Source organism: Salmo trutta, chromosome 29 (assembly GCF_901001165.1).
Source record: "Salmo trutta chromosome 29, fSalTru1.1, whole genome shotgun sequence".
Lineage (NCBI taxonomy): Eukaryota > Metazoa > Chordata > Actinopteri > Salmoniformes > Salmonidae > Salmo > Salmo trutta.
In genome coordinates, this window is record NC_042985.1 from 15790870 (window position 1) to 15807453 (window position 16584).

At 42.5% G+C, this 16584-nt stretch overlaps 1 protein-coding gene and 1 long non-coding RNA gene across 3 annotated transcripts in view; one reads left to right on the forward strand and one right to left on the reverse strand.

The window, feature by feature from the left end:
• Window positions 1-31: 31 nt before the first annotated feature.
• Window positions 32-16584, reverse strand: part of LOC115167012 (solute carrier family 12 member 4) — a 48956-nt gene continuing 32403 nt past the window's right edge. For both annotated transcript variants that reach the window (XM_029721018.1, XM_029721019.1), the window contains exons 13-24: window positions 15929-16047; window positions 14087-14185; window positions 8353-8472; window positions 8134-8238; window positions 7771-7939; window positions 7317-7512; window positions 6871-7040; window positions 6437-6568; window positions 4682-4789; window positions 3029-3216; window positions 1489-1622; window positions 32-1103 (exon numbers count right to left, since the gene is read on the reverse strand). In XM_029721018.1, coding sequence (XP_029576878.1) covers window positions 1012-1103; window positions 1489-1622; window positions 3029-3216; window positions 4682-4789; window positions 6437-6568; window positions 6871-7040; window positions 7317-7512; window positions 7771-7939; window positions 8134-8238; window positions 8353-8472; window positions 14087-14185; window positions 15929-16047 — 1632 coding nt within the window. In that variant the 3' untranslated portion in view covers window positions 32-1011. The remainder of the gene's footprint in view (window positions 1104-1488; window positions 1623-3028; window positions 3217-4681; window positions 4790-6436; window positions 6569-6870; window positions 7041-7316; window positions 7513-7770; window positions 7940-8133; window positions 8239-8352; window positions 8473-14086; window positions 14186-15928; window positions 16048-16584) is intronic.
• LOC115167014 (uncharacterized) lies at window positions 7450-7994 on the forward strand. The gene is made up of 2 exons (XR_003870424.1): window positions 7450-7540; window positions 7799-7994. It is a non-coding gene; the product is annotated as an uncharacterized LOC115167014 (long non-coding RNA).

The window sequence follows — 16584 nt, forward strand, 5'->3', positions numbered from 1 at the left end:
TATATCTGAAGTCAAGATAGTTCAATTCTGGTTGAATAGGGAAATGAATCATGATTTTATTGCTAAGTTCAGAAAAATACTCTTCGCCTTTACAGCTCTTGCAGTCTACAGGAAAGAAAAGGAAATGTGTGCATATGCTACTCTGTTCAGGTGGCCCTGAAAGTAGTCTTCATGCCTATAATAATGACTTTTGTACAGAAATAGCAGATTACATGTAATGTATAATTGTCAATGATTTAAAACCTCTTCTCTTTCAACAATTACAAATCATCATCCAGTAAAATAATGTTTCAATACAATCTCTGGCATCCACATGTACAAGCACTCTCTGCGCCATCTGTTGAAATACCCCAACTAGCATTTCATTATCTACAATGCGAAAAATCTTATCGTCATCGGGGGAAGGTTCTGAAAATAAATAAGAAAATAAATACAAAAGTTATTATTCCACCAACCATGAAAAGGTTGTGAAAAAATAACTCAAATTGGCACTCAACACAGAGGCCTTCATACGGACCACCCAAGACTGTGCTATCTGGCAAGCTAATCCTTGATGAGGGAAAGCCCACCATCATTTCTTTGCTGCAAACAATACAAAAATACTGACTCAGTCGACATAGAAAATTCATGTTCGATGGATGTATGTGTAAAAGTAGCAGTTGTTAACGGTCTCCTATTGCAGAAATAGGTTTGTGAATGACCCAAGCTTTAGTTGCCTTGGCAATAAGGGATTCATGAGGGAATTATAGCATGGCATCTTTAAAGGTTACTGTCCTCATGGAAGGCAATACATTCCGCAGAAATGCCAGGCAAATTATTGCTTTCTGTGGTCCTCAAATTCCACAATAAAAGTCCTCTTAATTCCATCATTAATTGGCTCAGTTTGTATGTACTGTATGTTGAGGATCGGCTGGATGCTGCTACCGGTGCTGCAGTGCCCCCGGTGGTCGGGGTGGAATGTCTCCTGTCGAGGCAGTGTCGTGACCTGTGAGCCGAGTGGTTTCTGATAGGTCAGGAGTAGATAGTGATGACCTCTCGTCCTCCTCCTCTCACCAGCAGCACTCTCTCCAGACCTTCCGTCAGCACCTCCAGAAACTCCATATCTGGGCCAGAGTTAAGCACTGTTATAACCAGCAACTCTGCATCACTGCACCTGCGATTACATCTGCAAATATGTGTACGCAGCAGATTTGATGTTCAGCTTAAAAGCCAGTAGTCTTTCATCTCGGGTCACATTGCCAAATCTTTCGTGTATGCTGGCTGGCCATCTACTCCTACTCATTCTTTCACCTTTTACACAACTCATGCTACACTCAACCCCAAATTACACTCCCTAACCCCATAATGAGGGGAAATAACGGATAAATAAAAAGAAATAAAAAATAATTAGCCCTAAAACATTGTCCTAAAAAATGAAATATTGTACCACACAGACCTCTAAGACCAGTGTTGTCCAGTACAATGAGAGCGGCTGTTAGTGAAGGATACAGTTCTCGTCTCCGTCTGTGTTGCGTGGCGGCCCCGGCATGTTGAGCAGCACCAGACGAGCATCATGGGACTTGTTGACGATCACCTCGTTCAGCTTCACTGCCGTGTGCATCCGCCGCACATTGGACTGGTCCCTGGGACACAACCACAAACAGATGTTACAAATGCAATCCAGAACATTCAATTATTTAAAGGGATAGTTCACCCAAATTACAGATTGGTTTCCTTACCCCGTGTGCAGTCTATGGACAACGTATGACAGCAATCCAGTTTCCCTGGCTCTGTTTCCACATGCTCACGTCATGGGACCGATATTATAATTTTTCACTCATCGTGTCCAAATCATCCAAAAGTATCTACAATTGATTTTGAACCTCAAAAAAGTACCTTATAGAAGTTTTGAACATGATGCGCAAAAAATGTGAATATTGGTCCCATGATTTTAATGGGATTTGTGCCACAAATGCTAAAACGTTAGTATGTGGAAAAGGTGCCAAGGAAACTATACCAAAGCACGGATTGCTGTCATACCTTGTACATAGACTGCTTACAGGGTAAGAAATCCAATATGTAATTTTGTAATTTGGGTGAACTATCCCTTTAACAATGCCGTGGAATAATGTTCAGATATCCAACAGTGGACAGCATGAACCAACTCAGTCATAAATCAGAAAGACATTAAGTGCAGTCCACATAACAAAGCACACTCCCCCCTCCATCCAATCCATTGCATGGAATTTACAGACTCTGAATGATCAGAATAACATATCATTAAAAATAATTTACAGACAGAGTGATCAGATTAACATATTACTCACAGGAATCTATAGACAGAGTGATCAGAAAAACATATTATTAAAAATAATTTACAGACAGAGTGATCAGATTAACATATTACTTACAGGAATTTACAGACAGAGTGATCAGAATAACATATTACTCACAGGAATTTACAGACAGAGTGATCAGATTAACATATTACTCACAGGAATTTACAGACAGAGTGATCAGATTAACATATTACTCACAGGAATTTACACACTGAGTGATCAGATTAACATATTACTCACAGGAATTTACAGACTCCGAGTGATCAGAATAACATATCATTAAAAGGAATTAGCAGACAGAGTGATCAGATTAACATATTACTCCCAGGAATCTACAGACAGAGTGATCAGAATAACATATCATTAAAAATAATTTACAGACAGAGTGATCAGATTAACATATTATTTACAGGAATTTACAGACAGAGTGATCAGATTAACATATTACTCACAGGGATTTACAGACAGAGTGATCAGATTAACATATTACTCACATGAATTTACAGGCAAGATGACAGAGGCAGAAAAGAGAGAGAGAGGAGATGAGGAGGAGAGAGTGAAGAAGGAAGACTAGCGAGAATGGAATACCTCAGGTGGGGCCAGATGGAGATTTTCCTAACCACGTGAAAGGCCTGGGGGTTTTCCTCGTCAGATCACGTGTCTCAAGAAAAACTCCTGGCCTTCCAATAGACCAACAACAAGTGACTCACGGTTTGAGGCTCATGAGTTCTCTGAAGTTCTCTGGTGCGTTGTTCCTGTTCCTCCTCTCTGCCTCGTACTTCTCCTTGGTCCAGGTCATCTGGATCTTATCAGCTACAGGCTCCACCACCTCCTCCTCCTCGTCTGAGTACAGGCTGCCCATACGGATCAGAGAGTGTCTGTCCTTTACCAGCTGGGCCTATAGGGGGCAGAGTGCAGGGGATACAATGTCCTCATGTCCATACTAGAGTGACTTGAAATGCATGGCCATACATTGTTTCATTTAATGCTAGTGTAGATACACTAAATATACACAAGTATGTGGACACCCCTTCAAATTAGTGGATTTGGCTATTTCACCCACACCCGTTGTGGACAGTTGTATAATCGAGCACACAGACATGCAATCTCCATAGACAAACATTGGCAGAAGAATGACCTTACTGAAAAGCTCAGTGACTTCAACGTGGCACCGTCATAGGATGCCACCTTTCCAACAAGTCAATCCGCCCTGCTAGAGCTGCCCCGGTCAACTGTAAGTGGTGTTATTGTGAAGTGGAAACGTCTAGGAGAAACAACGACTCAGCTGCGAAGTGGTAGGTCACACAAGCTCACAGAATGGGACCGCCGTCCTCGGTTGCAACTCTCACTACCAAGTTCCAAACTGCTTCTGGAAGCAACATCAGCACAATAACTATTTGTCGGGAGCTTCATGAAATGGGTTTCCATGGCCGAGCAGCAGCACACAAGCCTAAGACCACTATGCGCAATGTCGAGCATCGGCTGGAGTGGTGTAAAGCTCACCGCCATTGGACTCTGGAGCAGTGGAAATGCGTTCTCTGGAGTGATGAATCACTCTTCACCATCTGGCAGTCCAACGAACGAATCTTGGTTTGGCGGATGCCAATGAGAATGCTACCTGCCCCAACTGTAAAGTTTGGTGAATAATGGTCTGGGGTTGTTTTTCATGGTTTGGGCTGGGCCCCTTAGTTCCAGTGAAGGGAAGGCCCTACAGCATACAATGACATTCTAGACGATTCTGTGCTTCCAACTTCGTGGAAACAGTTTGGGGAAGGCCCTTTCCTGTTTCAGCATGACAAAACAAGGTCCTTACAGAAATGGTTTGTTGAGATCGGTGTGGAAGAACTTGACTGGCCTGTATAGAGCCCTGACCTCAACCCCATCGAACACCTTTGGGATGAATTGGAACGCTGACTGTGAGCCAGGCCTAATCGCCCAACATCAGTGCCCGACCTAACTAATGCTCGTGGCTGAATGGAAGCAAGTCCCTGCAGCAATGTTCCATCATCTAGTGGAAAGCCTTGCCAGAAGAGTGGAGGCTGTTACAGCAGCAAAGGGGGGACCAACTCCATATTAACGCCCATGGTTTTGCAATGAGATGTTCGACGAGCAGGTGTCCACATACTTTTGGTCATGTAGTGTATTGGTTCCCAGCCCCAGATTAAACCTACTACTGGGATAAATCACACTTTCAATGGAGATTCTACAACTGAACATGCTTAAATACAGAAGAAGACATCTGGGTCTGGGAAACCAGCTCAATATGTCCTTCACTGTGGTCCACAACTATTGTTATGTATGTTTGGTCTGACAGGTGTAATTCTGTGGATGTTTGTTGATGTTTGTTGATGTGTAATATGTACCTCTCTTTCTCTCTCTGCGCTGGACAGCCTCATCTGTCTGAGCATCTGAGACCTCTGCTCCATCATCAGAGTCCTCTCATACGTGTAGGCCGAGATGTCGCTGTCATGCTGAAATTATTAACATGGTGTATGTAAATACCTGACCTTTGAATACACTAAGGGGAGAGAAGTAATTTAAAAATGGAAACTCTTAGTTGGATTGCATGTTTGACTCCTGGTATGAGGGACTCTACTCCCCATCTCACCATCATTACATAATTAGATTTAAGGAGGTTCATCTCTCACCGTCTCCACCATCATTACATAATTAGATTTAAGGAGGTTCATCTCTCACCGTCTCCACCATCATTATATAATTAGATTTAAGGAGGTTCATCTCTCACCGTCTCCACCATCATTACATAATTAGATTTAAGGAGGTTCATCTCTCACCGTCTCCACCATCATTACATAATTAGCTTTAAGGAGGTTCATCTCTCACCGTCTCCACCATCATTACATAATTAGCTTTAAGGAGGTTCATCTCTCACCGTCTCCACCATCATTACATAATTAGATTTAAGGAGGTTTATCTCTCACCGTCTCCACCATCATTACATAATTAGATTTAAGGAGGTTCATCTCTCACCGTCTCCACCATCATTACATAATTAGATTTAAGGAGGTTCATCTCTCACCGTCTCCACCATCATTACATAATTAGATTTAAGGAGGTTCATCTCTCACCGTCTCCACCATCATTACATAATTAGATTTAAGGAGGTTCATCTCTCACCGTCTCCACCATCATTACATAATTAGATTTAAGGAGGTTCATCTCTCACCGTCTCCACCATCATTACATAATTAGATTTAAGGAGGTTCATCTCTCACCGTCTCCACCATCATTACATAATTAGATTTAAGGAGGTTCATCTCTCACCGTCTCCACCATCATTACATAATTAGATTTAAGGAGGTTCATCTCTCACCGTCTCCACCATCATTACATAATTAGATTTAAGGAGGTTCATCTCTCACCGTCTCCACCATCATTACATAATTAGATTTAAGGAGATTCATCTCTCACCATCTCCACCATCATTACATAATTAGCTTTAAGGAGGTTCATCTCTCACCATCTCCCCCATCATTACATAATTAGCTTTAAGGAGGTTCATCTCTCACCATCTCCCCCATCATTACATAATTAGCTTTAAGGAGGTTCATCTCTCACCATCTCCACCATCATTACATAATTAGATTTAAGGAGGTTCATCTCTCACCGTCTCCACCATCATTACATAATTAGATTTAAGGAGGTTCATCTCTCACCATCTCCACCATCATTACATAATTAGATTTAAGGAGGTTCATCTCTCACCGTCTCCACCATCATTACATAATTAGATTTAAGGAGGTTCATCTCTCACCGTCTCCACCATCATTACATAATTAGATTTAAGGAGGTTCATCTCTCACCGTCTCCACCATCATTACATAATTAGATTTAAGGAGGTTCATCTCTCACCATCTCCACCATCATTACATAATTAGATTTAAGGAGGTTAATCTCTCACCATCTCCACCATCATTACATAATTAGATTTAAGGAGGTTCATCTCTCACCATCTCCACCATCATTACATAATTAGATTTAAGGAGGTTCATCTCTCACCGTCTCCACCATCATTACATAATTAGATTTAAGGAGGTTCATCTCTCACCGTCTCCACCATCATTACATAATTAGCTTTAAGGAGGAACATCTCACACCATTTCCACCACCTCCACCTCTGCCTCTATTCTCAGCTGGTACAGGAACGTAGCCAGGTCCTTCTTCATCTGAATACTGTTGTCATCCATCTGGGCCACAGTGAAGATACGCATCTTACACTTCCTCCAAACCTGAAACACACACCATGGTAAGAATGGAGTAGTCTAGCAGTTAAGAGCATTGGGCTAGTAACTGAAAGGTCTCTGGTTCCAATCCCTGAGCCGACTAGGTGAAAATTCTGCCCACGTGCCCTTGAGCAAGGCACTTAACCCTAATTGCTCCTGTAAGTCACTCTGGATAAGAGCGTCTGCTAAAATGTAAATGTAGATCCTTTTCTGACCAACAAATCCATTCTTCTTTAGTCTCTCTCAAGTCATGGTGGCCAACAGTACATGCTCCCAGAGTTTCTGCATTGATGTGCGCGGGACTTTACCTTGTGCTGTTTGAGCAGGAAAGGTAGCAGCATGAGCATTCCTCCGTCATGGACGATCCACCACACATCGATGGTGCCGTCTGTGAAGCGTTCGTGGTTGCTGGGGTAGAAGGAAACGTTCTTGGGCACCATTAGAGCCAGGTGGGCTGCTGTGGTACAGCGGACTGTATCTGTGGGGAGGGGCACAGAGAGGTAAATATGTTTACTTTGTTTAATATGTAATGTTATACAGTTCAATGCTGATGCTATCAGTTAACTAAAGAGTTAGCACGTAATGTTTCAAATACTATACAGGCTGAAGGACAGCACCAAACCCACAGAAACATAGAGATGGTCAATGCTCTCATGGAGAAACTGGGATGAGGTTATGGTTTGGAATATTATTATGGGAACGGGTCAGATCCATGTGTAGGACCAGGCTAGTTTACAGTAAATCAGAGTCTTACTAATGAATGTCTTCCATGCGCGGGGGTCTTCACTTTGCCTCCATCCGTAGGGCCATCCCATCACCACTGTGTTGTGCTTCATGCCCCCCAGGCCACATGACTGGATCAGGTGGGCAATGCCCTCCCTCACCTTGGACGCCACAACCACCTGGCAGAATCCCTTCACCCGCTCGATCTCCATCATGTTCTTTACGGCCTGACGAGGTTGAGAGCAGACAATGCAGGTAATCATAAAGCTGGTAATAAACTCACTTATTCTTATTGGCACAGAGGAGACAACAGAAATTCAATCTCTTTCTTATAGCTTTATAAAGTGGACTGTATGACCTAGCGATGAAGGTAACAGCCTTCAAACAATCCTGAACTGATTCAATATAGCTACAGTACGGCAAAAGGTATTTTCCTTGTACACACAGTAGGCTATCGGAGAAACAAGTTACAGCTCTATCCCTACCTGTTCAGAGGCCTGTGTTTCTCCGTAGCTGTCCAGGAACTGTCCCTGGATGACAGAGCCCACTATGGTCAGGCCCTTCCCTGCCTTCAGCTGGGAGACAAAGGTCAACAGACGGGGATACTTCACATGGAGGTCCTCATCCAGCTTCAACAGCACCAGGACCTGGGGCCTGGAGAGTGGATGGGCAAGAGAGACAAAGAACATGAGAATCTACCTGGAAGTACTAATAAACAACTAAAAAACAACAGTAAAAACTGTAGAGTGAGAGAAAGTACAGAATGTATGAAGAGGAAGAGGTAGCTATGCATATCTGAAGTTGGAGATACCGGATATCTAAGACTATGGATGAGGAAGGATGTTTACCTCCAGTTTTTAGTGTGAGGTGGTCCATGCTCCAGCCGTAGCAGAGAGTAGCGCGCAGCACTGAGGGACAAACCTCGTATCCCATCTCCCCACTCCTTCTCCGCTCTGAGAGAGACAGAGTGACAGCATCAGAATATATACTCTGGCCTAAATAGCTAACTCATATAGTGACCCAATGATATACAATTATGATATGAGACGGTAAGAGTCCAGACATACCCCTGGTACTCAATGTACTTGTAGATCATGCCAGCGATGCACATGGCCACGATGGCATAATACCAGGAGGAGATGAACATCAGAGCCAGACACATACTCATACCCAGAAAAGACAGAGCCCTGTGGGGGAAACACACAGATATACTGTAGTACTCTTTATACTATACTATTGGATGCATGAAAGGAGCTGCACCAGTTGTGGTCGTTCCAAAAAGCACCCACAGACCTTACAAAGCTCAGTACCCTCTTAGCAAAAAAGCCAAAAAGGGTATCATTCCCATAGTGCATTAGTTGAAAGAGGCGCTCTGGTTCTCTGCCCGAATTTGCCCTGTAACACACCAATTTGACCTGTTAGGAAACCATCTGGTGAATATCGTTTTGTGCCAGACAGAATAGTAAACGATGCTGTACATGCTAGAGCACCCCTGGTGCCTAACACTGTTACCATTTTATCCCAGGTGCCTCCAGGTAGTTTGTTTTTTAGTAATTGATTTAGCTCATGCTTTCTTTTTCTTTCTTTCTTTCTTTCTTTCTTCCTTTCTTTCTTTTTTTTCTCTTCTCCTCTCTTCTTTTGTTGATCCTGGAGGGAGTGTTTTGGTTCAGTATGTTGACCATTTGTTGGTTTGCTCACAATCAGAGGAGATGTGTCACGAGGACACTCAGGCATTGTTGATTTTCTTTGGCAGAAAATGGTCATAAAGTTTCCCCCAGTAAGATGCAATTATGCCGGTTAAATATTTGGGTCATGACATTACTTCTGAGGGTCGCACCCTCTCCAAAGATAGATTAGAGGCAATTAAAGCTTTGCCTAAACCTGTTATGTCCTCTCCACTGGTAGATCAGAGGCAATTAATAAGTTAAACCGCTGCAGGATTATATTTATGGGAGAAAGATGGAGGCGAGTGAAGCTGTGGTCTGGACTGGTGAGATGTTCTGATATTGTGGCAATGTCTCCTCTAACCGTACATGTGCCCCATGTGGTGGAGGCAATTATTAAACAGGCAAAAATGGCTCATTTGATGCCTGCGAGACTGCTAGACTATCAGAACATTCTTAACCCTTCAACTCTTCTCCCTGCAGCAGATACCAGTGACATGACTGTGATTTAGCTATTGAAGCTGACTGTAGCCCTAGGTTGAACTTGAGAGATACCCCATTAGACAATCCAGACTTTTAGTTTTTTGTAGATGGGTCTGCCCAGAGAAACGAAAAAGGGAATCAGTTAGTTGGTTATGCTGTTGTGATTGTTTTAGAAACTGTGGAAAGTGCTCGTCTCTCTTAGAGGCAGTCCAGCTGCACTCTGTTTCTGTAATCAAGTGTCAGGCGCATTCTTCCTCTAATGACAACATTCCTCTGGGAAACACTAAGGCTGACCGCGCTGCTAAATTTGCCGATTCCTCTTCTGTTTCCCGCTCCTTCACATGGCAGCAGTTCCCGCTTCCACTAACCCTTTCTCTGTTAATGACTCTGCAGGCAACGGCTGATGCATCAGAGAAGGACACCTCGGGTGTATGGCTGGATGAGTGGAGCAGACCAGCCATGCCCCGTTGTACTTTCCAATTCCTTGCCAAAAGAGGGATGGTGGATCTTGTAAATAAATGAATAAATAAGGGAAAGGGGGGTACCTAGTCAGTTGTACAACTGAATGCATTCAACTGAAATGTATTTTCCGCATTTAACCCAACCCCTCTGAATCAGAGAGGTACGGGGGGCTGATATTGGTGTACAGTAGGTTTTACTGTGCTTGCAGGACATTTCTCTGGTGGTGGGGTTGTACAATGTTTGATTTGCATGACTAACAATGTTGAACCAAACTCTGAAAACAAAATTGTTTAAACTAATTGGTGAAACAAGCCTGACATGGGTAAAGGTGCTTCCAGTGGCACTGAGTATGAGAGCCAGATCCCACACAGTCACTGGTCTCTCTCCACACGAGGTGCTGACTGGCCATCCCATGAGGATGACTAATGCACCTTTTCCCAAGAACAGGGTGTCCCTGCAAGGAATGGAGGAAGACATGGTTTAGAATTGTGTCACCCTTAACAGTATTCTTAAAAGACTTTTCCCCCGGGTGAAGGTGTCTTTGCCAAACTTGGCAGGTGGAGCTGAGCACTATTTCAACCCAGGTGACTTCGTGGTGGTCAAAGACTTCAGGAGAGAGAGTTGGAAGGACCTCTGTTGGAGAGTGCCGTACCAAGTTCTTCTGACCACCTCCACTGTGGAAACCTGACAGTGGGTGAGATGAGTCCTGAGCCAAAATGACCAACACAGGCCTGGAGTAGTGCAGAAGAGGGTGAGATGAGTCCTGAGCCAAAGGGACCAACGCAGGCCCGGAGTAGTGGCCCAGAAGTAGATGGTCATTGGAGAAGGAGAATCCTGCTGGGCCCTCATAACCAAGAGGACTGATGGAATGGCCACTATCAAGTGTTCTGATGAGTATGACTATCTAAAGGGTCTGGGAAATAAAGCCTCAGTGTTCTGATGAGTATGACTGTCTTAAGGGTCTGGGAAATAAAGCCTCAGTGTTCTGATGAGTATGACTATCTAAAGGGTCTGGGAAATAAAGCCTCAGTGTTCTGATGAGTATGACTGTCTAAAGGGTCTGGGAAATAAAGCCTCAGTGTTCTGATGAGTATGACTGTCTAAAGGGTCTGGGAAATAAAGCCTCAGTGTTCTGATGAGTATGACTATCTAAAGGGTCTGGGAAATAAAGCCTCAGTGTTGTGATGAGTATGACTGTCTTAAGAGTCTGGGAAATAAAGCCTCAGTGTTCTGATGAGTATGACTGTCTAAAGGGTCTGGGAAATAAAGCCTCAGTGTTCTGATGAGTATGACTGTCTAAAGGGTCTGGGAAATAAAGCCTCAGTGATGAGTATGACTGTCTTAAGGGTCTGGGAAATAAAGCCTCAGTGTTCTGATGAGTATGACTGTCTAAAGGGTCTGGGAAATAAAGCCTCAGTGTTCTGATGAGTATGACTGTCTAAAGGGTCTGGGAAATAAAGCCTCAGTGTTCTGATGAGTATGACTGTCTTAAGGGTCTGGGAAATAAAGCCTCAGACAAAGACTGGTGCATTTTCTATGCTTTTAAAACAGCTTCCAATGCAAAATATCATGCCACGTTAAATCAAAGGCTTTGTTAAGAATCAATTTAAATGAAACAGCCACAATAGGGACCCACCTCAGGGAAACAACATCTTTAATACAGCAATATCCACAGGGAAAAGTATACCAATTTAGTATAGCAACATTATGGTAAAAATACAAGGGAAAGAAATTCCTATGTTGGTGGATACGGGTGCTACTACCTCCACTCTTGGTAAAGGTACGGGACTTGACTTATCCCTAACCAATAAAACTATAAATGCTTATGGGATTTCCTCCACCCCGGTAATACATTCTGAAACAAAATCCATGCACTGTTCAATAGGACCAATGAATGTTGAACATGATTTTCTGTATTCACCCACTCAACCGTTTAACTTGCTAGGTAGAGACTTGTTAACTAAACTTAAGGCTACAATTTATTGTACTCACAATGGAGTTTTTGTTGATATCCCAAATGATGAGATATTAAACCAATGAGTAAGCAGGCAAATTTAACCACTCCCCCAGGAGGAGTGGGAGTCTGACACTGCCTCCCAGTCTATTCTGTCTCAGGTACCAGAAACCTTATGGTCAGAACATTCCAATGACAGTGGACTGATAGGCAGTGCTAGCCCAGTTATAATAACTGTTGATCCTAGAAAGAAACTCTAGTCTCGAGAGCTATCTTAAAAAGGAAGCTCCCTCCAAAGTGTCTCTCCCCTTCTGAATTGGCCGATGTATTTTATAATTTCGGCGCATTACATATTCCTCTCAAAATAATAGACATTTAATGAGCGTGAAGCAGAGAGTGAATATCCAACAGAAATGGGTAATAAATATAGAGTAACATTGTTAGGGTAGACTAAAATGTAAACAATGCCTTCCAATAAGGAGAAAGTTATCATGTTTGTTTTGTTTGTTTTAAACCTTACAATAGGGGTAAAAGCAGAGAATTGTTTGAGAGTGATCCGTGTGTATTAGCAGTAGTGATTGAGAGGGTTTTCCCTATTGGGAAGAGTAGAGGGGTCCTAGTTGAAGGAAACCGATATGGAGACTAGCATAGGTAAATAAAGACAGTCATAAAGATAGTAAAATGGAAAGATTCATGGTACTCATGGTCTGTCAGTCGATGTCACATTTAATGAGTGTTGACAGTATGTGAATGGTAATATTTGTGGCTTTCAAATAGCACTCTAATAATGCAATATCTTAGTAATTTGAAGAAATAAATGTTTCAATACAAGGTCACATGACTGACAGGGGGATTGAGCATTGGGACTGATATTATATTAGAGGCTGCCGTCTGGTGTTTAGGTTAAAGATAAGCTTCCTGTGAACCAATAGATAAGGCGGCAGTAACAGTGGGAAAATTTGGGGCAGAGGTATGAATAATTGAATAAGATACGTTTTTGACAATTTTTAATTATTATTACTCAATTTGATAGTTTGAATATACCAGTGATTTAAATAAGAAGGTAATGTCATCTAAAACACACTTTTTCCATTACGAGGAACACTGTCTGGAATTGGAGTAGATCCAAGTAAATGTTTAAGTACCGAATATTAAGCTGATAAGTCAGCACCAACTTTTTGAAGGCCCTAGGGGATTTGTTAAACAACAGGTTTTATATTTTTAGTAGTTGATGTCCCAGGGACAGTTTGTACAGAACAGGTCAATGCAGCCCGATTGTGGTAAGAGCTATGGAAACAATGATTAAACCTTTAGAGATTTATTTACCTCTGGGTCTACAGATCCCTTGTGTATGTGTGTGTATTTTAGATTTTACAACCCAGAGTGAAGGGGTTTTAAAGGATCTAGTGTCTGGTTTTATGTGTTGATTCCGCTTACTTTAATAGACGTATTTTGATAGAACCTCCTTTGATAGTTTAAGCCATAATCTAATGCTTACCTTAAAATGTAACAATATTTATCACAAAGTGATAAAAGGAGGGAATGTGAGGGAAAATGTTGTTGTCTGAAGAGCTAGCATTGAATTGTAAACAGCATCTCCTCTCACTCCATCTTGGTTCGTGCAGGTGACTGTGACCTCCTCCTCAGACCAATTGGCAGAACGCCCAGAACCTTGTTCTGGGATCCAAAATGAGTATCTCAGTTTCAAGGTCCCAGCTTTGAGAGAAGAAACCTCGTCAGTCACATGCAGGAACCAATGTTAATAATAAATAATGTAAATCATGCTTATATGACTTGTTTGTATAGCACTATAAAAGGACTGAGAGGGAAAGCCCTTTTCAGAGTTTTCATCAAACTTGGATTGAGAATGTGAACCTCTCTGGTCGTGATAATAAAGATTGATTCCTTTACATTGAGTTTGAGTGGTGAATTTCCACGACAGGTGCTATACTTGTTCAGCTACTGAAGCTTATTACAGTGAAGTTCCTTCTTTCTAGGTTACTATCAGAACACCAGAGAACAAAATGCCTCTCTAGCTGGAGTCTGCATAAAGTCCTCCAGTCAGTCAACAGAATATTTTGATAAGCTTCCCAATATGTCACCTGAGAAAGCAATGTAGATTATTCAAATGGAGTGAAAGTGTACCCAACACCCACGCATATACAAATGAGTGTTACATCGCTCACATACAGTATGCACGGATACACAACCACGCACATACACCTGTACTGTACTTACCAGTGGTAATATTTAAACCTAGGCCTCCAATTGGGTGTCCGTAGTAAAGTCTGCACAGCACAGGCTAAGTTCACAAACAGATAGCACATCAAGAAGAACCTGTAGAAAAAAAATCACACACCAAAAAATGTAATTCCGTCCAAACCGATTTAGTCATTTAAATATTGATTTGGAATTCCAATATATTAATTTTGCAGTTATGTACTTGTTGCAGGATGTATAGGCCTGGTAGTCTGCTAAAATACATCTCAACTGATGGCAAAACACAGAAGCACTAGAAAGTGCACTAGGTCAGGGGTTCCCAAACTTTTTCACTCAGGCCCCCCTTCCAGCATTGAGGAACATCCCGCTCGCGCGCAACATCTATTTCTATGGGCACAAGCACTGTTGACACAAACTGTTCACACCCCTCTTGTTGGCGTAGAGAATATTTTTCAGGTTTAAAGCTTATTTCCTTCAGTCCTATACATTATGCCATGTATAACGTGTATTCATGTGATATTTGTGTGACTCGAACATTACTACAAAATCTATGGGCTAAAAAACCTAGCATAAAAACATTAGCTGAAATGGGTTAGTTGATCTGGACATTTCTGACACGTTATAAATATCTCTCTAAGATATGCAATGACTGACATGACAAGAAGAATACTGATGATGCACTACCCAATTTCAAAATTTTACCTTGTGCATTCTACTATTATAACTTTCAACAGTAAGTTAAATGCCGGACTGAGTTCCTTAATATATATATAAAATAACTGGACCCACAGTTTGTGAACCACTGCACTTGGTGACCTTCCACACAAAGCCACTTGTGCTGATTGTGTACAGAGTACCTGGCTGGAATGAGGTGTTTCACTTGTGAAGTGGTTGTTAAAATGCAAGTGATTTGATTAAAGTATATTTTAGCAGATACTCTTATCCAGAGTGACTTACAGGAGCAATTAGGGTTAAGTGCCTTGCTCAAGGGCACATCAACAGATTATTTACCTAGTCAGCTCAGGGATTTGAACCAGCAACCTTTCAGTTACTGGCCCCGCTAGGCTACCTGCCACCCAAACTACTCCTCGGAGGACCATAATGTTTTTTAAACATCTGTGAGATGTTTATGGTTTAAAATGGTTTATGGTTTATTAACAGTGTTTGAGAAGGGAAGTAGAGTCACCAAGAGTCTGTTTTCTCCCACGTAAGCTACATGACTTTGGCTGATGGGAGTAAGTTCAGCAATTCATTTTTTGTTTTTTTATTTTATTTTTTACCCCTTTTTCGCCACAATTTTGTGGTATCCAATTGGTGGTTACAGTCTTGTCTCATTGCTGCAACTCCCGTACGGACTCGGGAGAGGCGTAGGTCGAGAGCCGTGCGTCCTCCGAAACACAACCCAACCAAGCCGCAGTGCTTCTTGACACAATGCCCACTTGACCTGGAAGCCAGCTGCACTAATGTGTCAGAGGAAACACCTGGCGACCGTGTCAGCGTGCACTGCGTCCAGCCCGCCACAGGAGTCGCTAGTGCGCAATGGGACAAGGACATCCCTGCCGGACAAACCCTCCCCTAACCCGGACAATGCTGGGCCAATTGTGCGCCGCCCCATGGGTCTCCCGGTCACAGCTAGAATCTCTAGTGGCATAGCTAGCACTGCGATGCAGTGCCTTAGACTTCTGCGCCACTCGGGAGGCCCCAAGTTCAGCAAGTTCACCCAACAGACCATTATATGATTTGAAATAATCCCTATTTGCCTGCTTTTAAATAATCAGGTTTGATGTGTGCATGTCTGCGTGCATATGTGTGTGTTTTGTCTGTTTCGTGCATGTGTGTGTGTGTGTGTGTGTGACTCACATGGAGAGAATGGGGGCCACCATGTCCAGAGAGGCTATGAGGATGCCCAGCTCAGCGATGAGCCCTGTCAGTAACAGTGCCCAGGTTGGCTCCCCATTGGCCTTGCCATGACCAAACACCTGCACCAGAAAATAAAAAAATATACACTTTATAAATACTTTCTTTTTTTTGTGATGGTTTGTTTATTTGTCTTGTTTCAGGTTGATTGTTGTATTGTAGCTAAGGGGACCGATCATTTATGGATTGAGTGGCCTTAAAGTCCCAGTGCCTTTCTTACCTGTGTTTCATATCAGATTGTACAACAGCTGATGAAACTAACACTGTAAAGGTGGTATGTGAAAACATTTGATCAGTGTTATTTCCTGATAGTTATTGGTTGAAAATACAATCTACACAGGACCTCCTAATCAGCAGGTTTGCATGGGCGGGAGTTTCGGCTTGTCTGGTGACATCACCAGGCAGTAAATTGGTTAAAGCTGTAATATGTAACTTTTTGGGCGACCTGACCAAATTCACATAGAAATGTGAGTTATAGATCCGTCATTCACATTGAAAGCAAATCTAGCAAGCGGTAAATGTGTTCTATGTGCGCTATTTCTATGCTTCCAGTTCTTGAGCTTTGTTTTTGCATCTTTTACTTTCAGTTTTGTACACCA